Source organism: Herpailurus yagouaroundi, unplaced genomic scaffold (genome assembly GCF_014898765.1).
Source record: "Herpailurus yagouaroundi ecotype Mexico unplaced genomic scaffold, PumYag 166, whole genome shotgun sequence".
Classification (NCBI taxonomy): domain Eukaryota; kingdom Metazoa; phylum Chordata; class Mammalia; order Carnivora; family Felidae; genus Herpailurus; species Herpailurus yagouaroundi.
In genome coordinates, this window is record NW_024412407.1 from 15,364,545 (window position 1) to 15,391,705 (window position 27,161).

The following is a 27,161-nucleotide window of genomic DNA, read 5'->3' on the forward strand; positions in this document are numbered from 1 at the left end:
TGGGACTACATCAAAGTAAAAAGTGTCTACACAGCAAAAGAAACCATCAACATAATGAAAAGACAACCTACGGAGTGTGAGAAAATATTTGCAACTTTTATATTTGATAAGGGGTTCATTTCCAAAATATATAGGGAACTCATACAACTCAATAGCAAAAATACAACTAATCTGATTTTAGAAATGGGCAAAGGACTGGCACCGACATTTCTTCAAAGAAGGCACACAAATGGCCAATAGGTATATACAAAATGTTCAACGTTTCTAATCATCAGGGAAATGCAAATCAAAACCACAGTGAACTATCATTACTTTACACTTGTTAGCATGGCTATTATCAAAAAGTCAAAAAGATAGTAAGTGTTGGCAAGGATGTGAAGAAATTGGAACCCTTGTGCATGGTTGGTGGGAATCTTAAATTAGTGCAGCTGCTATGAAAAACCAACATAGAGATTTCTCAAAAAATATAGAGCTACCAGAAATCCCACTTCTGAGTATACATCCAAAAAAACTGAAATCAGGATCTTGAAGAAGTGTCTGTAGCAGTATTCACAACTGCCAAGATATGCCAATGGGCAACAATGCGATATTGTGCACTTAAATTTTTGTTAAAAGGGTAGATTTTGTATTAACATTTTTTTTACCATGTGCACACACACAAAGGGGACACAGGAAAATTTAAGAAATGGTATACTTATTACTGTGATTGTTTTGATGGTAACATGAATTTATGAATATGTCCAAACTCATCAAGTTATATATCTTAATTCTGTGCAGTTTTTTTGTATACCAATTATACCTCAATAAAGCTGGGGAAAAAACTATATTAACAACTGAGACTTTATGGGTGATCAGAAGTGTTGGAAGAGAAATAAAAAGTAAATACCAAAAAAAAAAATTCAGACAGTTAAGCCACTTGAAATGATATTTATAGAAATGCATAATATTTTACTTTCTGTATTGTTTCTGAATCTGGTAAAAATTTGCCATTTTAAGAGCATCATTTGGTAAGAAGAGCAGAAAAGCTACATTATTGTACTCAGAAGCTATTTATAGTCTTCCATTAATCTCATGAAATATAAAACCCTGTTTCTGAAACATAGTAAGAAATGCTTTTTAAAAATAATGGGTATTGAGGCACCTGCATGGCTCACTAGGTTGAGGGTCTGACTTTGGCTCAGGTCATCATCTCACAGTCCATGGATTAGCCCCGCATGGGGCTCTGTGCTGACAGCTCAGAACCTGGAGCCTGCTTCAGATTCTGTGTCTCCCTCTCTAATTGCCCCTCCCCTGCTCATTCTCTCTCTCTTTCTCTCTCTCTCTCTCAAAAATAAATAAACATTAAAAATTTTAAAAAATAATGGGTATTTAAAAATTAAAAATGAATACCTGACAGAGACTACCTGACTTCTTTTAGTAAGAAAAAAAGCTAAGCATTAAATAGAATAGTCTCAGATCTGGTTTTGACTGTTTTTCATTGATTGTGTAACCATCAAACTTATAAATTCCCTAATGGAGAAGATCATTTGTTCAATATTGTGGGAATAGTTTTGACTATACATTGTGGAACCAGTTCAATGCTATTTTTATAGGGTGTGAACATGACACTTACTGTATTCTCTTGATCAGTCTATGAAATTACCATTTTGTTAGCTGCATGAGCAATTATGAGTTTCTCTAGTCTACGGAAAAGTTGTAAATATTTTTCTTGTCCATATCGTTGTTAATTCTGCTCTCCAAGAAATAAGTTTTGCCCTGACATATGTGATTTGTCTGTCCCTGATCTGCTCAAATTTGATTCCTTTGGGTACTTCAGGTTATGAAGGAATTTTATTGGTAAAAAGTAGATGTTTTCTTGAACCCAGTTCCTCTGTGATACTATCTTTCTGTGATTCTATGATACATAAATATTCAATGAGTTTTACAGAAGTCAACCAAAGTCTTCTCATTTACTGTTTATCTCCTAAGAGTACCATAATGCTTGCTTGTTACTAGATATGACCTGCCTACTAATTATATTCTAAAAATCATAAAAGTTATTCTTGTTGAGGGGCACCTGGGTGGCTTAGTTGGTTGAGCGTCCAACTCTTGATTTCCACTCAGGTCAGGATTTCACAGTTGGTGAGTTCGGGCCCCATGTCAGGCTCTGCACTGGCAGTACAGAGCCTGCTTGGAATATTCTCTCTCTCTCTCTCTCTCTCTCTCTCTCTCTTTCTCTCAATAAGTAAATTAACTTAAAAAAAAATAAAAGCATTGTCTTAAAAAAAAAGGTATTCTTGTTGAGAATATAATCTAGATACCCAAAAAGTAGAACACAATGGAAAAAAGAGGTATAATAAAACATAACATGCATAAAATTCACCTCTAAATTACTGAGTATTACTTGGTGAGAACTCTGATAAACTTCAAGAACTAGAATATACTCATTTTTTAAAAAAATTTTAATGTTTATTTATTTATTTTGAGAGAGAGACAGAGCGTGAGCGGAGGAGGGACAGAGAAAGACACAGAATCCAAAGCAGGCTCCAGCCCTGAGGTGCCAGCATACAGCCCAACACAGGGGTTGAACCCACAAACTGTGAGATCATGACCTAAGTAGAAGTCAGACATTTAACTGACTGAGCCATCCAGGCGCCCCTAGAATATATTCTTAATACATACCTAATTTTTGTCTTTGTTTGGTATTCTTTTCCCCATCTTTCATCAATTTAACACATATTAAGAACTTGAATTATGGGGCCACCTGGGTGTCTCAGTCCATTAAGCATCTGACTTCCACTCAGGTCATGATCTTGTGGTTCACGAGTTCAAGCCCCATGTTGGGCTCTGTGCTGACAGCTCAGAGTCTGGAGCCTGCTTCAGATTCTGTGTCTCCCTCCCTCTCTGCCCTTGTCCCTTTCATGCTCTCTCTCGCTCTCAAAAATAAATAAACATTAAAAAAATTAAAAAGAAAAACTTGAACTATGGATGTATCAAAAAGCATTTCTTCTGTTGCATTTCTTAGGTGAAATTCACATAACATAAAAGTAACTTTTGAAGTTTACAGTTAGATGATATTCAGCACATTCACTATGTTGTATAATCATTACCTGTTTCTAGTCCGAAACAAAAAGGATTTATGATTATTGTCTTTATAATAATCATACCATTTATTAAACTGTATTATATATTAGGTAGCATGCATGCGGTTTCTGTATTAACAATACAGAGGTGTGTAATCTTGATTTTAAAGGTAAAGAAATAAAGTTTAGATAGATCAAGTAATTTACTGAAGATCATACACATAATATGTTGCTTAGCCAGGGTATCTGTTTCTGAAAGCTATATCCATTCCTTTGTGCTAAACATATCCTCATCCATCTCACCTTATATTAGTGAGTGAATTTCCAAGGCAGGCAGGCTTTTCTGTGTGCTGGCATGAAGTAATGTTGCTGTGTTCTAGCATGCTATTTCAGAAAAATGTATTGAGAGCTTGCATGATATAGATTCCTAATACAAGTTTAAATATTTTCTTGAGATTAAAGGTTTGTTGACTATCGCGATTATATTTAGCAACCATCACATACAAAGGAGCTGTTTTATTTTCTGTGGTATTCTTTATCTTTTTATTGCTCTAGGTATGCTTCTTCTGTAAAAGATGGTTCCCAGTATTTTGTGCTCCTGATTGTGACCGATGGTGTTATCTCGGATATGGCTCAAACCAAGGAGTCCATAGTCAATGTGAGTAGGGATTGTTCAGTCTTGAGCTGGCTAAGTGACAGCAGGGTGCTTTCAACCTATGTTGAAAGAGTTAATGTTAGTTGACTTAATAGTGAAACAAAATGCTCATGCTTTTGCAACTGATTGCATTCTTAACCTTATCCAGAAAACTCAAATGTATATGTACCATTAGTTCATAAAGACTAACCTAAGCAGTATGGATAACCGTGTTATAACAAAATTATTTTCCTCCCAGAATAATAAAAAAAAAAATAAGATGATACCATCACCTTCATGTGCATGAGTGTGCTTACCTCTACTAGTTGGATGTACTTGTACACAATCTTACAATTTGTACAAAGTATTTCTTAATATTTACATTTCAATTATAGGAGCACTGTACTGACATTCTTATTTCTATATAACTGGAAGGGACTGGACTTTATTCAAAAACCATCCTTGTATAATTCCTAATTATTTATTTTTATGATTATTCGTCTTTTTATTAGATTATAATCTATAAAATCTATATTTATAGACTTTTTTTGAGATATGACATGAATTGGGGAGGGAAAGAAAGAGAGAGAGAGAGAGAGAGAGAGAGAGAGAGAGAGAATCCAAAGCAGGCTCCACACTGTCAGAGCAAAGCCCAATGTAGGGTTGAACCCATGAACCGTGAAATCATGACCTGAGCTGAAGCTGGACGCTCAACTGACTGAGCTGCCCACATGCTCCTAGACTATATTCTATAGAATTATATCTTACTCACCTTTCCATGTCCAAGCTTAGACATATTTGGCACAAAGTTGACATTTAGTGAAAATGGGTTTCATGAGTGCTTTGCATATCATAGCTCATAATTATTAATAACATAGGGAACATATAATTAGCTGTTTGGTGGAGGATCATATGGGGGGAAAATTAAAGACATTTACTGAAAAAAACATACATAAACAGCAGTTGAAGTAAGGCTTACACATTTATTTGTTATTTTTTAACTAGAATTACTTGGGTTGAATTCACCTTGATTTCCTTTATGTTCTGGCCAGTGGCATTCGTGTGCACTTGAAATAGGAATTTAATAATTTGGGCTTAAACTAATAAGACATGATGTATTGAGGACCAATTATTCATAATTTGATGATCTTCATGCTGAAGATGTGATTGGTACAGTGTTCCTTTTCTCTATTGCTGGATCTCACATTCTGACCATTAAATTCTTTAAAATGATTACAGTGTTTAAGTGATACATATGATGGGAAAATATGCAAATATTTTTGAATCAAATATTCAATATCACTCACAATCCCATGGATATTTAATACATAAATTAATCATTCTAATACTAACTTTCTGTAATTATCATCTGTATTCACTCATTTACAATGAAAATTGCTTTCCCTAACTTTGGGTATAAGTGGGATAGAGTAGGGTACTATTCTTTCACAAATATAGTACCATTTTTCCCTTACAGCAACTAAAAGATTTTTTATGGGAGAGAAAACATGAATAAAATGCCCAGAGATACCCTCAGTCAAGAAGATGTTGGCTGAGAATAGCAAGTGAAAGCAGATGTGCAATACTTTTTATTTTTCATATTGTCCAAGGCTGGTCATTCCCAGAGAATGTCCCACTGAATAAGCATATGTACAGTTAGTTCAAAAAGAATGAGTAGAATCAAGCATATTATTGTGATGTGTTCAAACCTATTTTAGTGAACATCTGAAAAAAATATCAAAACAGGATATTATTTTCTTAAATTATAATTCTTTTCTTAAGAAGTCAACTTCTGAATTGTAAACCAATTGTGTATTCTCTTTGAAGGCTTCAAAACTTCCAATGTCAATAATTATAGTGGGTGTTGGACCAGCAGAATTTGATGGTGAGTAATAAAATTTCAATAGTATTCCTTGGGAGTTTATTTACTGATTCATCATGCTGTAAGGTTTCTGTTACTCTTTTTTGTATATAAGAATGTGAATATGAATGTGGATCTGTATATAATATCCATGTACATAGAGATGTAAATGTAGATATCTCACGATGAAGTCTATCCAGTTGAGCAAATGAAGAGATTGTCTTCTGACTAAGCCTTATCTCTCCAGTATCGATTAATTCAACATGTAGGTTTCTACTCCATTAGATATGGTTTGTACCCCAAAATAATATTTTTTATGAGTGACAGAGTGATAAGTGGAGTTGTTGTTCCCAAGGTAAAACACACTCTGGGTTCACTAAAAACCTTTAAGGATGAGCACTAAATTAATAAACCATTAGATTGTGAAGAGAGATGTTAACAGAAGCATAATATGCTACTACAATGGATTTTCAGGCACTAGCTAGTTGATAGACATTAGCTTTATAAATATATAAGTTCTGCATTATGAAAGAGCAAAGTAAAATGAAAATGGAACTGAACATCTGAGATTTAATGACACTTTATAAAATTATGCTAAATTGAGTTACTGGGTAGTTCTCTGTTTGGGCTCAGACCTTGCTCAAATGCCAATGAAGTGACTGGTGTTTTTGTAACTAGTCATCTGGGTAAACTTCTTTAAGGATAATTTGTTCCCAGTCATCTGGTGAATTCCTTTCAAAGACAACTATGCTAGATGGCAACTGCATGATCACATGGCATTCACCTGGTTCAGGTGTTTTTACTTTAACAATGACTTTATTTAGCTTGGGGCTTTGGAAATGAGAATAATTTTAGAATATTTAGAACAAGCTTTAGTACATTACAGGTTAATTTAAGCACATAGGTGGCTGATTATACTATCATCATTGCTGGGATGATTCTCCTTTAACCACCAGAGCCGCCTCCATAAGGATAGTATAGATCTATCCATCTCAGGTAAAGCACCACAGGCAAAGTTGTTATATTGCTGACCCTGGAAATCCTTTCTTTCAATTCCATGGTTGGTTGGTCATCCTTTGCTTCATTATAATCTTCCAGTGTCTATTTTTTTTTTTTCAACGCTTATTTATTTTTGGGACAGAGAGAGACAGAGCATGAACGGGCGAGGGGCAGAGAGAGAGGGAGACACAGAACTGGAAACAGGCTCCAGGCTCTGAGCCATCAGCCCAGAGCCCGACGCGGGGCTCGAACTCACGGACCGCGAGATCGTGACCTGGCTGAAGTCGGACGCTTAACCGACTGCGCCACCCAGGCGCCCCAAATCTTCCAGTGTCTAAAGCAAAAGTCATTTAGCTCTTACTGCTGCTGCTTCTGCTAATATTTTCTCTGTCTTTGAATATTCACATCTGTTGGCATTGTATGTCAGGCATGAATTTGAGACAACCTCTCTGCAGTCAGGAAAGCTAAGGGACATCTTTCTTGTTAATGCTTTGTGTACTTGATCATCTTCATTAATCAGTGATTGACTGTGATTCACAAACTTCACTAAATGCTAGGGTAAAATAACTCATGCCTTCTTTGGTTACTAATTTGCATTTGCCTTAAGGATGCACCTCTCACTAGGTGCATCCCAGGTCTCCCCAACTCCTGTGGAAGTCTGAGGTTAGGTGTATGACCTAACCTCATTCACTTGTTCCTCAAGAGCCTGCACACATCATGTGTGAATACAGAGCCACTGACCCTTCCTGGCATGTATTTCTGGTCATATATTTCTTTTCAGAGCAGCAGGCACAGTTATTTGGGTGCTCCCTCATCCAACTGCCACGGCTATTTATTTTCTTCATTTCTTTTGTTCTCGATGAATTATTTATTAAGGTTTGAGGCATGATAATTCATCATTTCCCACTCTGACTTCCCAAACTGAATAAAAATATGTAGGAATCCCTCAGACGAAGACCACAATATAAGCGTTATTACTAATAATGCAGAACTGAAGAATTTGGGTTAACCTCTGCACAAAATCAGACTTGTCACTATTTTCCTCCCAAGATTAAATGACCTCAGCCTTATCTTCAGGCCTCCTCTGTACAAGGGTAGAGCCTGGTCTATTAAGCACACCACAGGGAAAAAATACATCCAAAGCGAGGATAGCCTGTTTCTAACCAGAGAGATTTCAAAGTCAGTCCCTTCTCATTTTAGTAAGCCCATAAATCAATTAGTCCTCTTTCCATGTAGAAAAAAGAGTGAAGACTATAGGCAAAGAGGGAAATTGCCTTCCCAGTAGAATTGCTTCCTGGGTATTAGAGTGATACTTTCCTCTGGCAAACATCGGGACAGGGAATTAGGTCCTGTGACAACTGACTTGTGCTTTCACCATGACCGAAGTTTCAATAGGATGGGAAAACTTCCAGGCCAGTACTAGAAAAGTAGACTATTCCTCTAGGAGACACAAGTGCTTTTCTAAAGTATTTTTCTTTCTCTACTCTCAAAATACCTCTCTTCTCTCCATGGCTAACAAGAAAAGGACAGAATACTCATGTTTCACATAGAAAATCTTTGACTTCCATTCAGATTGTGCTGTCCTGTCAAGAAGAGCCTTTCTCTCAGCACTTCCAGATCTGCTGTAGAGTAAGTTTAAATATTACACATAGAAACTGACATAAGGAAAGACTGAGATAAAACCTGCACAATCTAAATCTAAATCTTGCACATTTTATCAGTTAACTACCTAAATCCAACATCCAAACACTTTTGACAAGAAAGACATTATTTGCATGGGCAAGAAACGTAGTATCTTGCCATCCATTCTTTGAAGTTAGATGAATTGGGAATAACCTATTAGATTAATGAGTATTCAAATTTCTCATTTCTGTATTTTTAATGAGAACAATTTAAAACTTTCTGTGTAGTTTTTCCCCCAATGCATTGTCACTCCACCATAAAGCATCGTCATTGAGAAGAAAGATTTCTCAAGGCAGGATTTCTTTATCTTTAAAAGGCAAAAAGTCAAATTAAAGCAGCATCGGGCTACCTGCTTGATCAGATTTAGTAGAATGGGAAAAGTAGAATGGGTTCTAGTTTCATTGTGTCTTGCACAGCTAGAAAGAAGTACATCTCTGTCTCTTATAGACCTTTTTTCTAAGAAGTACTTGTGGGGCTTACCATCTCAGGCTCCTTGTGGACCAGATGCAAATCTAGAGGGTGAATGGTACCCTTCCACCACTTTCATGCCCTGTCTTTTCTCCTTGCTCTCAAAAAGATAGCCTCCATTTCTTGCAACAGCAGCTTTTTAATTCAAAGGATGTGCTGAAAAGTGAGAGTTATTTTATAGGATCATGTTCTCCTATGTTATTATTATCTGGATGACTGTCCATTTCCTTAATTGGAATGAAACATAAAGACTGATGGAGATCGTAGGGGACCATGGACAATGACATCCAGATTATCACTGAACTCTTGTTTCCCAGTAGAGAGTAAAGGAGAACTTCCTGCAATTGCTAGGTTGTCACCATCATTGAACATTTACATCTCAGAAGTCACATGAAAATTTTGAAACAAAACGAAACCGAAACAAAGGAATTAACATTGAAAGTGAGCATCATGACATTCTTATTTACATCCCTGATAAGTATGGAAGAAAGATCTTTCGTATGGTAATTTATTATTATTATTAGTAGTAGTAGTAGTAGCAGTAGTAGTAGTATTTTAATCCCAGTATAGTTAACATACAGTGTAATATTAGTTTCTGATCTACAATAAGTGATTTAACACTTCCATACATCACTCAGTGTTCATCACAACAGGTGCAGTCCTTAATCCCCATCACCTATTTCACCCATCCCTCCACCCATCTCCCATTTGGTAACCATTAGCTTGTTCTCTGTTATAAAGAATCTGTTTCTTGCTTTGTCTCTCTTATTTTTTCCCTTTGCTCATATATTTTATAGGTATTTTGTATTTTAATTAAGTTAATTATAGTATACACATTTTACTAAATTATGACATGTATTGTATATCTAATCAAATTATAGAGTGGTAGCTCTCTATCAATTATGTGCAGTAACAATGTTTCAGCCCAGATACTGACTCATGAACATGTATATAAAAGTATAATTTAAAACAGTGTTTTTAACCCAGATGCATTATCCGAACACTGAAGAAAATAATGAAAAGGTTCTGGCTGAGCTGTAGTTTTTGGAGGGTGAAGAGGCAAACAAATTGCAAGTGGTCACTGGAGTCTGGTGAATGTCATGTGTATACGAAATGAATTATCAGTAATAGAATTATACTTTTAAACACAAATTAGCATTCCTCATGTAATTAATTATTTAGAGACTTCTCACTGAAAACTTAATAAACTCTGGAAAATGTTCTTAATTGCAGCATTACTTTACTTTATTACCAGCTGTTCTATTATATCACAGCATTTACAAATACCAGCTGAGCTGATCTATGTAATGTTGAAATTATTTAACTAACAAAAAAAATCATACTTCAGAATAATCACACTTTATTCAATCAATATAAGGTAGAGCAAATGCCTCTTTGTTTTAAAATCCATTAATAAGGTAGAAATTGGGCAATATATTGGATATACAGTTTTGTAGTTTCTTTCTTTTTTTAAATTTAAATCCAAGTTAGTTAACATACAGTGGATTTGTTGTGGTTTCAATGGGAATAGAGTTCAAATTGTTCCTGGTAATTCTGTGATTACTGTCAAGTTTCTTAAATTAGAAAGAAGACAAAAGTTGAATGGATTAGCATCACTTGCCCAATGAGTCATGTCAGCATATAACCCAGAATTGAGAACCTCTAGGATGGGGAGATATATCTATACTACACTGGCTGTTCCATTTTGCAAGGGTCACATGAGGTCTTGGCTAGCTTCCTTCATTTGTAACATTTGCGCTCAGTCAAGTTCTGTGGTAGAAATGACTGAGGAGATGGGATCCACAAGCCTTCTGCCCTGACATAGGATGCATTGCTACTTCATACATCTTGATTTCCTATCACCTGTGTTGTTTTAGTACATGACTGAAATGCGCTGGATAAATGGTCTTATTTTATTTTCAAGCCATGGTTGAATTGGATGGAGATGATGTAAGAGTTTCCTCCAGAGGAAAATATGCCGAGAGGGATATTGTACAGGTAAGAAATTTAATGGAAATTACTCATTTTGTTCATTGTGAGGAACCTGTCAGCTCTGATTTGTAAATAAACAACTTACATTGAAAGCAGGACTGTCAGTTTCTGTTTAATTTAGTTGATTGATTCTCTAGGAGATGCGTGGCAAGTAGGGCCTAGAATAAGTACCTAGTGATTTTTTTTTCTTCTATTTCAAGTTCACCATATATAAGATAGAAATGTTAATAAGTGTCTTTTCCTACTTTAATATTACCAGAAAATATCATAGAGGTCGTTGGTAAAATTAGAAGCCAGAAACATAACAGACTTTTTAATGACGCTTATCCATTATGTACTCCTCAATAAAGACTAAGTATATTTTAAGACAGCTGATTACATTTCAATGTAAATAAATTTAGTGGAAGCAAACCAAAACTATAGATATTTACATAGTCTACCTAGATTATGGTTAGAAAAGTGGAGAAATAGATTTTAAGATTCTATGTAATATAGAATTATTTATAAAATTTATGTATATTATTTATATATAAAATAAAATATATAATATATATAATAATATAATATATAATATAAAATAAATATATATTATTTATATATAAAAATATAAATAATATATAATTTAAGTGTAATTATATATAGATGTTATATAATATAATATGATATACAATAACATAACAACCTATGTAATATATATCATTTACACTTGTTATAATCAAGAAAAATATGTAACTAAAGCCTACTATTCTAGGAGTGAATAGAAGGGAAAAATCTGCAACCAATCATAGTTCAAATTTATCATTGAAAGTAAGCATTTAATTCAACTAAATGGCTATATACTTTAGAGTTTCCATACTTCTAGGATTTTACAAGGGGAAAAAAAAGCTGTGAAGTATACTTTTTTAAATATGAAAGCAAAGATCTCAGCACCATTTAAGCACATGCTATAAAAGTTTTGAAGGGGCAAACAATGGACTTCAGTGTTACCTCCTAAATAATAACCTGTATTTTCACCCAAAAAGCAGTCATTAAAAGAATCCCACAGAATTTAGAATCCTGTGGAATTTGGTTCAAATCCCAGTTGGGCCACTGTGATGATTTGAATGAGCTTTCTAAATTTCAGTGTTCTGGTGTTCTGGCATTGTTGTTAAGATTCAGTAAGGTCATGTGTATAAAATACATTTCTGAAATATAACTCAGTAAAAGACAACAAAAACTGATGAAAATAATTTGAAGGAGAAATATAATCAGTAAGTATGTTAATATAGAAATTAATGTTGATAAAGATTTTAAAAAGCATTGTTCTTTATCAGGCAGCAAGATTAAATTTTAAAATAGAAACATCTATATAACAGTTTTTTTAAAGATAATTAAATATGATTTAAACTTTTTAACCTAACGTTCTTGGTAGACTAAAAAGAACACATGCACATGAATGATTAGGTTAAAAGCACCTGAAAAAGGGAACATGATGATGTGGTCATTTATTTAAGTATCCCATGGTGTTTTGTTTTCATAATTAGACACATGATTATTCACCTTAACCTTATTAGCATAATTATACGTCTAAGTAATTACACTTTATCTAAAAGCTCTTCATAATGTATGACTCACAGTTTCCAAAAAATCAAATTACTGAAGGGAAGTATGAATTTGAAGTTCTTTGGAATGTGTTATGCTGCTATTATAATGCATTTTTCAAAATCAGTAGAAGCAACCTCATGTCCCATAGCGTCATCATAATGCTTAAGGGAAACTTGTTACTATTTTCTTCCTTTAGAGGTAGTTAAGCTTGCCCACATGGTTAAGGTTACCTTTAAGAGGGCTAATCTGTTATATTAGTGAAAAACAATAGTCATGCCTGTTAGCATTTATAAAATAAAAATGTCCATGATCATGAAAGTATTTAGTCTCTCAGTGGAAATACTATATTGTGGAGAATATTGAGATTGAGATGCCTAGATCTATGAAAGTATAATATTGTCACTATGATCTTGAACAAGTCAAGTAATCTCTCTGAGCCTTCATTTCATTACCTCTAGACTTTAAATTCTTTCATCTCCGCTCTTTTCATGATGTGAATCTCAGAAGAAGTTAAGACATGAAAATACTTGGTATAATCATGTTTTTTCTCCTTGCAAGTCAGACAGAATCCATGAGACAGACCAGCCTGCCACCTTAAAGTGACATGGGGATCCCCAATGATCCTGAAGACATCTGCAATATAACTAAATGTTCAAGGAATTCTATCACATAAAGTTGAACTGAAGTGAAAGAGTCATTGGATCTTACAGATATTGAATAGGAAATTAAAATGTGCCCAGGGAATTAATAGCCTCTTGAATGACTGTGACTTCTTGACTTGTATGCCTACATTTGGTTAAGGACATTTAATAGACTCTTCTCTAATTTCATGGAGAAGATCCTAGGTGGTGATTGGTCTTTTCGATATAGTTAGCAAGGTAACCATTTACCTTGCTAACAACACAATATCACATTGTGTTGAAGAGGAATTAGCATTCTCTCTCACCTCAAATAAGGTTTTACAAACTTTTTCACCATCACAGTTTTCCAGGTTCTACCATCCACTAAAATGTTACTTAAATTAGTTATTTGCGAAAAGGGGTTTATGGAGGATTGCGGGAAGATGGCGGCATAGGAGGACGCTGTGCTCACCGCGCGTCCTGCTGATCACTTAGATTCCACCTACACCTGCCTAACTAACCCAGAAAACCACCAGAAGACTAGCAGAACGGAGTCTCCTGAGCCAAGCCCAGACGAGAGGCCCACGGAAGAGGGTAGGAAGGGTGGAGAGGCGGTGCACGCTGCACGGACTGGTGGGAGGGAGCCGGGGCGGAGGGGCAGCCTGCCGGCCAAGCAGAGCCCCAGAGTCTGGCTTGCAAAAGCGGAGGGGCCGGACGGAGTGTGTTCCAACAGCAAGCGTGACTTAGCATCTGAGAGGTCATAAGTTAACAGCTCTGCTCAGAAAGCGGGAAGGCTGGAGGACAAAGGGAGGGAGAGTTGCTGAGCCCCGGGACGACAAAGCTCAGTTTGGTGGGGAACAAAGGCGCTCGCCAGCGCCATCTCCCTCACCCATCCCCCAGCCAAAATCCCAAAGGGAACCAGTTCCTGCCAGGGAACTTGCTTGCTCCGCGCTAATACCCAACGCTGTGCTTCTGCGGAGCCACCCCTCCGGCTGCCACAGGGCCCCTCCTGAAGTGGATCACCTAAGGAGAAGCGAGCTAAGCCTGCCCCTCCTGCCCCTGTACACCTTGCCTACCCACCCCAGCTAATAGCCAGATCCCCAGCACCACAAGCCTGGCAGTGTGCAAGTAGCCCAGGTGGGCCACGCCACCCCACAGTGAATCCCGCCCCTAGGAGAGGGGAAGAGAAGGCACACACCAGTCTGACTGTGGCCCCAGCGGTGGGCTGGAGGCAGACATCAGGGCTGACTGTGGCCCCGCACACCAAATCCAGTTATACACCACAGCACAGGGGAAGTGCCCTACAGGACCGCACCACTCCAGGGACTATCCAAAATGACCAAACGGAAGAATTCCCCTCAAAAGAATTTCCAGGAAATAACAACAGCTAATGAACTGATCAAAAAGGATTTAAATAATGTAACAAAGAGTGAATTTAGAATGATACTCATAAAATTAATCGCTAGGCTTGAAAACAGTATAGAGGACAGCAGAGAATCTCTTGCTACAGAGATCAAGGGACTAAGGAACAGTCACGAGGAGCTGAAAAACGCTTTAAATGAAATGCAAAACAAAATGGAAATGATGACAGCTCGGATTGAAGAGGCAGAGGAGAGAATAGGTGAACTAGAAGATAAAGTTATGGAAAAAGAGGAAGCTGAGAAAAAGATTAAAAAAATCCAGGTGTATGAGGGGAAAATTAGAGAACTAAGTGATACACTAAAAAGAAATAATATACGCATCATTGGTATCCCAGAGGAGGAAGAGAGAGGGAAAGGTGCTGAAGGGGTACTTGAAGAAATTATAGCTGAGAACTTCCCTGAACTGGGGAAGGAAAAAGGCACTGAAATCCAAGAGGCACAGAGAACTCCCTTCAGACGTAACTTGAATCGATCTTCTGCACGACATATCATAGTGAAACTGGCAAAATACAAGGCTAAAGAGAAAATTCTGAAAGCAGCAAGGGGTAAACGTGCCCTCACATATAAAGGGAGACCTATAAGACTCGTGACTGATCTCTCTTTTGAAACTTGGCAGGCCAGAAAGGATTGGCACGAGATCTTTAATGTGCTGAACAGGAAAAATATGCAGCCGAGAATCCTTTATCCAGCAAGTCTGTCATTTAGAATAGAAGGAGAGATAAAGGTCTTCCCAAACAAACAAAAACTGAAGGAATTTGTCACCACTAAACCAGCCCTACAAGAGATCCTAAGGGGGATCCTGTGAGACAAAGTACCAGAGACATCACTACAAGCATAAATCATACAGACATCACAATGACTCTAAACCCGTATCTTTCTATAATAACACTGAACGTAAATGGATTAAATGCGCCAACCAAAAGACATAGGGTATCAGAGTGGATAAAAAAACAAGACCCATCTATTTGCTATCTACAAGAGACTCATTTTAGATCTGAGGACACCTTTAGATTGAGAGTGAGGGGATGGAGAACTATTTATCTTGCTACTGGAAGCCAAAAGAAAGCTGGAGTAGCCATACTTACATCAGGCAAACTAGACTTTAAATTAAAGGCTGTAACAAGAGATGAAGAAGGGCATTATATAATAATTATAGGGTCTATCCACCAGGAAGAGCTAACAATTATAAATGTCTATGCGCCAAATACCAGAGCCCCCAAATATATAAGACAATTACTCATAAACATAAGCAACCTTATTGGTAAGAATGTGGTAATTGCAGGGGACTTTAACACTCCACTTACAGAAATGGATAGATCATCTAGACACATGGTCAATAAAGAAACAAGGGCCCTGAATGACACATTGGATCAGATGGACTTGACAGATAGAACTCTGCATCCCAAAGCAACAGAATATACTTTCTTCTCAAGTGCACATGGAACATTCTCCAAGATAGATCATATACTGGGTCACAAAACAGCCCTTCATAAGTACACAAGAATTGAAATCATACCATGCATACTTTCAGACCACAATGCTATGAAGCTTGAAATCAACCACAGGAAAAAGTCTGGAAAACCTCCAAAAGGATGGAGGTTAAAGAACACCCTACTAAAGAATGAGTGGGTCAACCAGGCAATTAGAGAAGAAATTAAAAAATAGATGGAAACAAACAAAAATGAAAATACAACAATCCAAACGCTTTGGGATGCAGCGAAGGCAGTCCTGAGAGGAAAATACATCGCAATCCAGACCTATCTCAAGAAACAAGAAAAATCCCAAATACAAAATCTAACAACACACCTAAAGGAAATAAAGGAGAACAGCAAAGGCAGCCTAAACCCAGCAGAAGAGAAATAATAAAGATCAGAGCAGAAATAAATAATATAGAATCTAAAAAAACTGTAGAGCAGATCAACAAAACCAAGAGTTGGTTTTTTGAAAAAATTAACAAATGTGACAAACTTCTAGCCAGGCTTCTCAAAAAGAAAAGGGAGATGACCCAAATAGATAAAATCATGAATGAAAATGGAATGATTACAACCAATCCCTCAGAGATACAAACAATTATCAGGGAATACTATGAAAAATTATATGTCAACAAATTGGACAACCTGGAAGAAATGGACAAATTCCTGAACACCCACACTCTTCCAAAACTCAATCAGGAGGAAATAGAAAGCTTGAACAGACCCATAACCAGCGAAGAGATTGAATCGGTTATCAAAAATCTCCCAACAAATAAGATTCCAGGACCAGATGGCTTCCAAGGGGAGTTCTACCAGACGTTTAAAGCAGAGATAATACCTATCCTTCTCAAGCTATTCCAAGAAATAGAAAGGGAAGGAAAACTTCCAGACTCATTCTATGAAGCCAGTATTACTTTGATTCCTAAACCAGACAGAGACCCAGTAAAAAAAGAGAACTACAGGCCAATATCCCTGATGAATATGGATGCAAAAATTCTCAATAAGATACTAGCAAATCGAATTCAACGGCATATAAAAAGAATTATTCACCATGATCAAGTGGGATTCATTCCTGGGATGCAGGGCTGGTTCAACATTCGCAAATCAATCAACGTGATACATCACATTAACAAAAAAAAATGAGAAGAACCATATGATCCTGTCAATCGATGCAGAAAAGGCCTTTGACAAAATCCAGCACCCTTTCTTAATAAAAACGCTTGAGAAAGTCGGGATAGAAGGAATATACTTAAACATCAGCAAAGCCATTTATGAAAAGCCCACAGCTAACATCATCCTCAATGGGGAAAAACTGAGAGCTTTTTCCCTGAGATCAGGAACACGACAGGGACGTCCATTCTCACCGCTGTTGTTTAACACAGTGTTGGAAGTTCTAGCATCAGCAGTCAGACAACAAAAGGAAATCAAAGGCATCCAAATTGGCAAAGATGAAGTCAAGCTTTCACTTTTTGCAGATGACATGATATTATACATGGAAAATCCGATAGACTCCACCAAAAGTCTGCTAGAACTGATACATGAATTCAGCAAAGTTGCAGGATACAAAATCAATGTACAGAAATCAGTTGCATTCTTATACACTAACAATGAAGCAACAGAAAGACAAAGAAACTGATCCCATTCACAATTGCACCAAGAAGCATAAAATACCTAGGAATAAATCTAACCAAAGATGTAAAAGATCTGTATGCTGAAAGCTGTAGAAAGCTTATGAAGGAAATTGAAGAAGATAGAAAAAAATGGAAAGACATTCCCTGCTCATGGATTGGAAGAATAAATATTGTCAAAATGTCATTACTACCCAAAGCTCTCTACACATTCAATGCAATCCCAATCAAAATTGCACCAGCATTCTTCTCGAAACTAGAACAAGCAATTCTAAAATTCATATGGAACCACAAAAGGCCCCGAATAGCCAAAGTAATTTTGAAGAAGAAGACCAAAGCAGGAGGCATCACAATCCCAGATGTTAGCCTCTACTACAAAGCTGTCATCATCAAGACACCATGGTATTGGCACAAAAACAGACACATAGACCAATGGAATAGAATAGAAACCCCAGAACTAGACCCACAAACGTATGGCCAACTCATCTTTGACAAAGCAGGAAAGAACATCCAATGGAAAAAAGACAGTCTCTTTAACAAATGGTGCTGGGAGAACTGGACAGCAACATGCAGAAGGTTGAAACTAGACCACTTTCTCACACCATTCACAAAAATAAACTTAAAATGGATAAAATACCTGAATGTGAGACAGGAAACCATCAAAACCCTAGAGGAGAAAGCAGGAAAAGGCCTCTCTGACCTCAGCCGTAGCAATCTCTTACTCAACACATCCCCAAAGGCAAGGGAATTAAAAGCAAAAATGAACTAGTGGGACCTTATGAAGATAAAAAGCTTCTGCACAGCAAAGGAAACAACCAACAAAACTAAAAGGCAAGCAACGGAATGGGAAAAGATATTTGCAAATGACGTATCGGACAAAGGGCTAGTATCCAAAATCTATAAAGAGCTCACCAAACTCCACACCCAAAAAACAAATAATCCAGTGAAGAAATGGGCAGAAAACATGAATAGACACTTCTCTAAAGAAGACATCTGGATGGCCAACAGGCACATGAAAAGATGCTCAACGTCGCTCATTATCAGGGAAATACAAATCAAAACCACACTCAGATATCACCTCATGCCAGTCAGAGTGGCCAAAATGAACAAATCGGGAGACTATAGATGCTGGCGAGGATGTGGAGAAATGGGAATCCTCTTGCACTGTTGGTAGGAATGCAAATTGGTGCAGCCACTCTGGAAAACTGTTGGAGGTTCCTCAGAAAATTAAAAATAGACCTACCTTATGACCCAGTAATAGCACTGCTAGGAATTTACGCAAGGGATGCAGGAGTACTGATGCATAGGGGCACTTGTACCCCAATGTTTATAGCAGCACTCTCAACAATAGCCAAATTATGGAAAGAGCCTAAATGTCCATCAACTGATGAATGGATAAAGAAATTGTGGTTTATATACACAATGGAGTACTACATGGCAATGAGAAAGAACGAAATATGGCCCTTTGTAGCAACATGGATGGAACTGGAGAGTGTGATGCTAAGTGAAATAAGTCATACAGAGAAAGACAGATACCATATGTTTTCACTCTTGGATCCTGAGAAACTTAACAGAAACCCATGGAGGAGGGGAAGGAAAAAAAAAAAAAAGAGGTTAGAGTGGGAGAGAGCCAAAGCATAAGATACTCTTAAAAACTGAGAACAAACTGAGGGTTGATGGGGGGGTGGGAGGGAGGGGAGGGAGGGTGATGGGTGTTGAGGAGGGCACCTGTTGGGATGAGCACTGGGTGTTGTATGGAAACCAATTTGACAATAAATTTCATATATTGAAAAATAAATTAATAAATTAGTTATTTGCAAGAATAGAAATACTCTTGGGGGACTGGGTGTTGCAGTCAGTTAAGCATCTGATTTTGGCTCAGGTCATGATATCACAGTTCATGAGTTGGAGCCCCACATTGGACTCTCCTGACTGCTCAGATTCTGTAGAGCCTGTTTCAGATTCTGTGTCTTCCTCTCTCTTTCTGCCCCTCTCCCACCTGTGCATGCGCGCTCTCTCTCTCTCAAATATAAATTAAAAAATTTTTTTTTAATTTAACAAAAAAGAAGAGAATACTCTTGAATACTTAGAATAATGGGGTTTCAAGGGCACACCAAGGATAATGTTGTCAATCTTCCCATCAGAAAGTACCTAAGCCATTACAATCAACAATATCTAAGCCATCACATCAAATACTACTGGCTAAAATATTATCAAAAAATAAGGTCTGTTTAGACTCTCTTACCTTTTCACTGCTTCCAACTTCTTATATGTTGAAGCTAATCAGGTTAATACACTGCAAATGGAACCCAAATTTTTTAAGTGGGCAAACAAAAGCCTATAATTGCAAATAATAACAAAAGCCAGAAGTAGCTGAGTTTCAGCAGAAAGTTGAGGGTAGTGGATGGGGTTCTCATTATTATGTGAAACCTTCAGTGGCTTCCAACTTCTTCATATAATAATATTATTGAGTCATTTATTAACTTCGTTGTATGCTAGGCAGGTACTTTCACTAAATCTTTAATTGAACTTATGCAGATACTTTGATTACATTTTATGAAAAAAAAAAAAAAATGAGTTTCAATTCTTGTCCATAGTCATGTAGCTAGGAAGAAGTAGTCAGGATTTAACCTTAAAATGTCTGATTCTAAAATTCTTAACACAAATTATGTATAACTTTGATTCTATAACCTAACCATAGCATTTAAGAACCTCCATGACCTGACCCTAATCTTCCTCTTTAGCTACACACACACACACACACACACACACACACACACACACACACACACTTTGTATAGATAAATAGTACTACTAGCTGTCTTTGAGTCAACATTTTCATTGTTCTTGCTTATTTCCTCTTATTATTTCACCTGGAATACTCTTCTTCCTTATCTGTGCTGATTAAAACCCTACATTTTGAAAGATCCCAGTATAAAGCCTTGAACAAAGCCCTCTGTACACCTGAGCTGATTTCCCCTCTGTCAATTTGTTCATATATCACTTTATATCATCCTAAATACTGGCCTCTTTTTACTTTATGGTAGTTTATAAATGAGGAAACAGAGGCAGAGGACGAGATGTTAAACAACTTGTGCAAAATTACTTAAGTCATAAATTGGTAGAGCCAAATTTCCAACAGAGTTCTGATTCCAAACCCTGAGTTCTTTCCGTTACAACACACCTACCCTCCTAAAAGCCAAAATTCTACTGAAGATTATTAGGTTCTGTTTCCCTTTTCATACTACTGTAGTGGTTTATATATCAGGGTTAGATTAATTTAGGTTCAAATAATGACCAATACTGATAACTATCTGACCTTGGGTAAGTTAACTAATCTCTCTAAGTTTCAGTTTCCTCTTCTGTCAATTCAAAATATGGGTAACATGCTAATAAAAATTAAATGAAATATTGTACTAAATTTTTTTGCAGAAGACCTGTTACCTACCAGTTGTTCTATAAGTGCATTAACACCAATATTAGTTACTGCTATTAGTGAGTATGTTGGCATAGTCTAATGCAAAGGCATTTTTTATGTCAGTATATCATAGTAGCTATACCCTGACTTGGGACACTGTAGTCAGCCTTGTGTGTGATTATATTCATTGCCTCAAGATTGAATCTCATCTGACTATAGTATAAACAGTAAGCAAGATGAGATCCTATGGTTGTTTTTCTAAAACTTAAATGAGTTATTTTCTTAAATCAATATATGTAAAGGCTTTCAATATTTGTTTGTTTGTACTATGGATTGGCCCTTGTGTATAAAGCAATGTCATTTCTCTTGGCTGCATGCAGCTGTTGGCCAGCCTATCATTTCCTTAAAATTTATATTTAAATCATATTTTCCATTAAAAGGAGAATAATAACCTTGAAGGCTTAGACTTGAAAATCACTAATGGAGCTCTGCACAGTAGGAACAATCGAGTAAAATTGAGCAGAACAGCAACTAAAAGTCCATTTGCCCAAACTGATTCAAACTTGTTTTCACAAATAGGCAAAACCAGCCGTTAGAGCCGCCATGTGGAACATTTTCCTTGTACTGTATGGATGCTAAAAAAAATAAAATAAAATAAAAAGTAGAGTATCAAGGATATAGTATATTTCTACAGAACAGAATGCATTTGTTGGTAGTCTTCAGACAAATGTGATAAATTGGTAAAAATTAAATACTGATTTATCCCCCTAGACTGAACATTTTAAGGGTCTCAGTTAATATGTGGTGATAGTCAGTGATCAACGCTCATCCACAAATGTGTGAGCAATATTTGAACAGGAGGTCCCCGGGTACAGTGGCCAGAAATGAATGATAAAAAGAGACAATAATCAGAGTGGTCTGAGAAGTTAAGTGGAAAACAGATTGTAGAAGGATATGAGCAATAGTGTTACAGAGGGCATATTTTGTCCTAAAATCCGTAAGATCTGGCATTAATAAGAGGTCAAGGAAATGAAGAGTCACTTGTCATTTTCATCTCTCACTTAGGAGAGTACCTCATGACATGATTGAATAGCTCAATGTTCCTTTGGGAGAGGTTTACCTAATTTAGGTTAGTGAGTAGAAAGTTCTCAACGTTGTTTTTTTTTTTTTTTTTTTCCTACTCCCAGCACACATGTGGAATGAGCTGTACTCCTGTTGGTAACAGGAACCTGCTATGGCAGTGATTCTCACCCTGGGGGCAAGGACCTTCAGTATTCAAGGGCCAGGCAGAATTACTGAACAAACCTAAGTTCAATGTGATATAAACTTTCCTCTTCAGCTGAAAACTATAGTTCTTCTTACCCATGATTTATAAACATATTTTAAATAAGAGCAGAACCACATGTATTATGACAATAGCGATTGTGAATGTGAGTTTGGACATCCCAGAGCATCAGGACATTCTTAAAAATGAATTGTAATGTCCTTCAGTAACAAAAATTAGCAAATCTCATAGCATCTGCTGGAAAGATGAAGTAATGGGTGTTTTAAAATAACAAAAAGGCCGGGAATTACTATCTTAGATGCCAATAGCGATATTATACTCAAACTTGATAGAGATAAAACTGATAAAGGATATTCCTTATATTTAATGTTTGATATGAATGTAAATAGGAAACTATTAAGAATATCGTTTCATATTTATATTGAATGCATACATGTTTGAGCTGGCGAGTAATAAATAATACTAGTGATGATTGCAATGACTACCCTGTATGGCACATATTATGACTTGAACACTGTTTTAAGCAGTTTACATGTTAACTGATTTAATACAGCAACCTAATGAAGTAGGTATTATTGTTTGAAGTAGGTATTATTATTATTATTATTATTATTCTCATTTTTAGAAGAGGAAACTGAGGCAAAGAGTGGAAAATCATCTGTGCAAGATCATGTAGCTATTAAGTAGAAGAACTGGGCTCTGAACTGGGGAAAGTCTAATTCCAGAGTTTGGGAGAATAGGGGTAAAAAGAGAAAAGAGTTTAATGTCCCTGGCACAGAAGAAAAGTAAAGAATCCAATGAAAATAAAAGAGCAAAGTTGAGGTCAACACTTGATCTTAGCCAAAAGGCTGAGAAGCGATGAGGTAAACACACAAACAGGTAGGATCAACTGTTTGCCGGAGGTAACACCATCCTTTCCCTGAAATGTAGGTATTAGCCACAGATTTCTGAAAAACTGAACTATTAGGAAAAAAAAGTTTACAGGATAGTCATTGTATACTAAACATATTGATACCTTATTAGTAGTTTATTTTTAAAATGCTGTGTCTTTTAAAAGAAGAATGAGCTAAGCTATAACAATTAGATATCTTCTTCTCATTAATCCTGTCTTGTTGATTCCTATTTTCTCACTTTTCTAATTATCGTTTCAGAGAAAAAAAATAAACCCCGACTTTTTTTTGCACTTCTTTGTTGTTGTTGTTGTTGTTAAAAATGTCATCTTGTCCAAAGTTAGATAATTTAACCTCACAAAAGTTCACATCCCCTTAGTTCTCTTCTCAGTTGAAGACTATATTTGCTCTGTTAGATTTTTCTTACCCTTATTAGCTACCTTCAGGGGTAAGAGAAAGCTTCGTCACCTTTCTACAGTTTTCTAAAAGCTAGATTGAGTTTTCTTCCTGGTTAGCAAAACAGGGTAAAATTAAAGTCATATAGGTTGCTTCTGACTACAGTATGTCTTATTTTATTTAAAATTTTTTTAATGTTTATTTATTTTTAAGAGAGAGACAGAGACAGAATGTGAGTGGGGGGAGGAGCAGAGAGAGAGGGAGACACAGAATCTGAAATAGGCTCCAGGCTCTGAGCTGTCAGCACAGTTCAATGCGGGGCTCGAACTCACAAACCGTGAGACCATGACCTGAGCTGAAATTGGCCGCTTAACTGACTGAGCCACCCAGGCGCCCCCGGTATGTCTTATTTTGAAAAGAAAGTAATTTTCTACTCTTGCTTAAAGAGACTGTGTTCACTGCATACAAGGTATTCTACCTGCTATTTGATTTCTTAAAATTTTAATTTGGCTTATCTGTAGGAACCTGACCATTTTAAGACTTGCTTATTCATAATAGTTGTTTCCTGAAAGCACATCCTGAATAACTATGTAAATCAAAAGTAACTTTCAAAATAAACTTAAAACAGTTATGGCATAGTTATAGAGATGGGAGTGTGTTCTCTCTAGAGGAGAAAAAAATAATTCAGGCTGTTAAATATTATAATCAGAAATTGCTTCAACGTTCTCAAATGTCTTCGCTATACCTTTTCCCTAAGACCTAAAATTACTATGTTCCCAAACTATCACAACATTAACAGTTCAAACATTTCCAAGTGGCTTCAAGAATCATCATGTCTCTGAGGGGAAATTGAACTAATGCCCTCAAACAGCACATTTTTATTAACTTAACCATTACAAATGAAGATAGAATCAGGCAATTTATTTTCAGAGTATTTAATGTTGAGCTGATAATGGCTCTCACGTAATTGCTAATGTGAAGATAGTGCAATTATTTTTATGTGATATAAAAATAAGAATGGTGATATTTCAATAAGAATGCCAAATCTCATGCTGAATTCTTTTTCTTTTCCATTCCAAATAACAGATTAAAAGAAAAAACAATATCTGGGACATGTGGTTTTATGTTTTAGTAATAATTAAAAATACTTCACATGTGTTTAGGATACCCACTTCTTTTTTTTACCCTCCACTGGATACTATTTCTGATTCAAAGCTGAATTAAGCATGTATTAACTCCATTTGACAGAAAACCGAGCCCTGAAGAGGAAAATGCTCCAAGTTATTGGGAATCAGGTTAGGTATAGAACTCAAAACTGCAGAACACATGTAGCAACATGATGGACCTGTCGGGAACAAGAGACTTGAATTATCGGGAGGAACAAACATAGAAAACAATTCCATCCCTTTTTAAAGTATATACATTAGAAAGGTTTGGTCACTGTAGTAGCTGTTGGTAATGAATCAAATCTCTTTAAAATGCGTAGTAATTATTATCCATCTAACCACTACCCCAGGCGTCTTCAGTTCTCAATGAAATGTTTACATATGTTGATTTTTTTGTCTATTAAATAGCATGCTTTCTTTCTTTCACCTCTGTTGTAGTTCGTGCCATTCAGGGATTATATTGACAGAAGCGGAAACCACATACTGAGCATGGCTAGACTGGCTAAAGATGTCCTTGCTGAGATCCCTGAGCAGTTCCTGTCCTACATGAGGGCCCGAGGAATCAAGCCATCGCCTGCACCCCCCCCATACACCCCGCCTACACATGTGTTACAGACTCAGATATGACTGTGCTCTGAACTGCTAATGTTAATTACACATCAGATAGAACTGCTGAGTCAATGCTTTGCTCCTGGTGCTCTGTAATGAACCAGGGAATGAGATCCTTTTCTCAGTTTGTTTTCAGCAGTACTGGTTAATATGCTTTCTTGGATCCAAAATTAATTCTCTTCCTAAACCAAAACTGTAAATATGGTTGCATGAGCAACAAAAAAACAATTGTTTAAATGCTTGAAGCAAAATATGGATGTCTTCTCTGAATCTTTTTTTTTTTTCTTTTGGACAGAAACAGCTAATTTCCAATATATTGTTGGGAAAAAGCACAAACTATGTTTTTAACTCAAACACTGTCCTCGACTGCTGTGTGTCTAGGAAAGCAGTCTCTCTGTATCAATGTTTACATGTTACTACTTTTTAAATTTCAATACTTTTATAACTGTTCTTAAGAGTTTTGAATATTGAATCCTTTGTCTTCTAAATTGCAATAGCTATAATCACAAGAGCAATATCTCTTTGAATGACTGTCTGGACAAATGCAATTGCAAACAAGGGGAGGGAAAGATACTTTCATATTTCTCAGTAAGTGAATTGTCTTATAAAGCTGCATCTGCTTAGTAATGAGTTCCTTTGCATTGTTTGCTGAGTATGGGAGTTTAAGCGTAGCAGGTGTGTATCCTGTAAGGACATGCATTTTTCATGGGGTTTGGGTTCTAAATTTAGACTGCCGTCAGTTTATGTTTTGTAATTCTCCGTAGAAATAGGAAAAAGTCAAACATCGTGAACTGTAAAATGCACAGAAAATACTTTGTGTAAAAAGTAGCGTCTTTATATTATAATGCTATTTAAAAGACTAAAACCCAGAATATTTAACTGTGAACCATGTAGCAGAAGTTTTAAACTTTTTATTCCATTCTACCTTGTCTAGCTATTTTAATTCAAAGGGATACTGGCTCTGTCAATTTGGACTTCTAGTTCTCACCTTTCCATGTGGCCATGCAGGGTGCACAGGCTGGAAGTTTTTTGTGTAATTCCCAGTTAAATACACACAACCTGTGACTTAGTGCACAACACATTTGTGAAATAACCTACTCCTACATACGGAACTGCCTGTCCACAATTAATTGTAAAATTTTTGCATGTACAGTTTTTACAAGAATTACAGTTTTGTGATGTTGTGTCTGAATTAAAGCATTTCTTTAGAACAAATGGCCTTAAATTCTCACAGAATTCCTGGAAATGATTGTGAATTGCCTTCAAATAATAGAAAAGTGTATTTATTTTTTTTCTTTTGTGTCAACAATGTAACTGCTTTATAATATTTTTCCTTACTTATGCCCTATTTACTACTTGGTTTATTTCTACTGTATGTTGTTCTCTTTGTCCCAAGTTGACTTAGGGTGACTTTTATAAGCATGAAACTATTTTAATGAAAAGAAAAATATATACACCCACATATCTCACAGTATCAATGTTATATAATTGTGTAATAATAAATTGTCCATTTTTAAGTATGTATTAAAATCTTTAAAAGGATAACTATTTGCTCTATAAATTTTATGTGTGAGTGACATGGAGTGTGATGATTTCCCTTATTGATCTTAAATAATTTTGCCAGTAGAGCTTATTAACCTCCTGAATTTTTTAATTTACCTTCATTCATCAGCCCAAAGAAACAAAAGTGAATATGGTCAGTATTCCTTCTTGTGAACATCAGTTATTTTTCTTTGATCTCATCAGAGGAAATGAAGGATGTCTACTTTCTTATCTAACTAATAGTGTACCCAAACCTAGTGGGGGCACGTGGCTGAGAAACAATCTTCGGTTATAAACCTTGCCCTGTGTATGGTTGAGAATAGAGACTGGAAATGCATGTGATGTTAGTTCTATATGTTAGGTTAGAAAATACCCAGTCGTATCTCATCATTGCATAAACGAAGAAACTAAGTCTGAAGGGGCTGAGTGAT

At 36.3% G+C, this 27,161-nt stretch overlaps 1 protein-coding gene across 1 annotated transcript in view; it reads left to right on the forward strand.

Annotated features, from left to right (window-relative positions):
- The window catches only part of CPNE8 (copine 8), a 234,863-nt gene extending 208,130 nt beyond the window's left edge, over positions 1–26,733 (forward strand). The window contains exons 17-20 of the mRNA XM_040488445.1: positions 3,618–3,720; positions 5,524–5,581; positions 10,632–10,705; positions 25,018–26,733. Of these exons, the coding sequence (XP_040344379.1) occupies positions 3,618–3,720; positions 5,524–5,581; positions 10,632–10,705; positions 25,018–25,206 (424 nt within the window). The 3' untranslated portion in view covers positions 25,207–26,733. The remainder of the gene's footprint in view (positions 1–3,617; positions 3,721–5,523; positions 5,582–10,631; positions 10,706–25,017) is intronic.
- Positions 26,734–27,161: the final 428 nt, after the last annotated feature.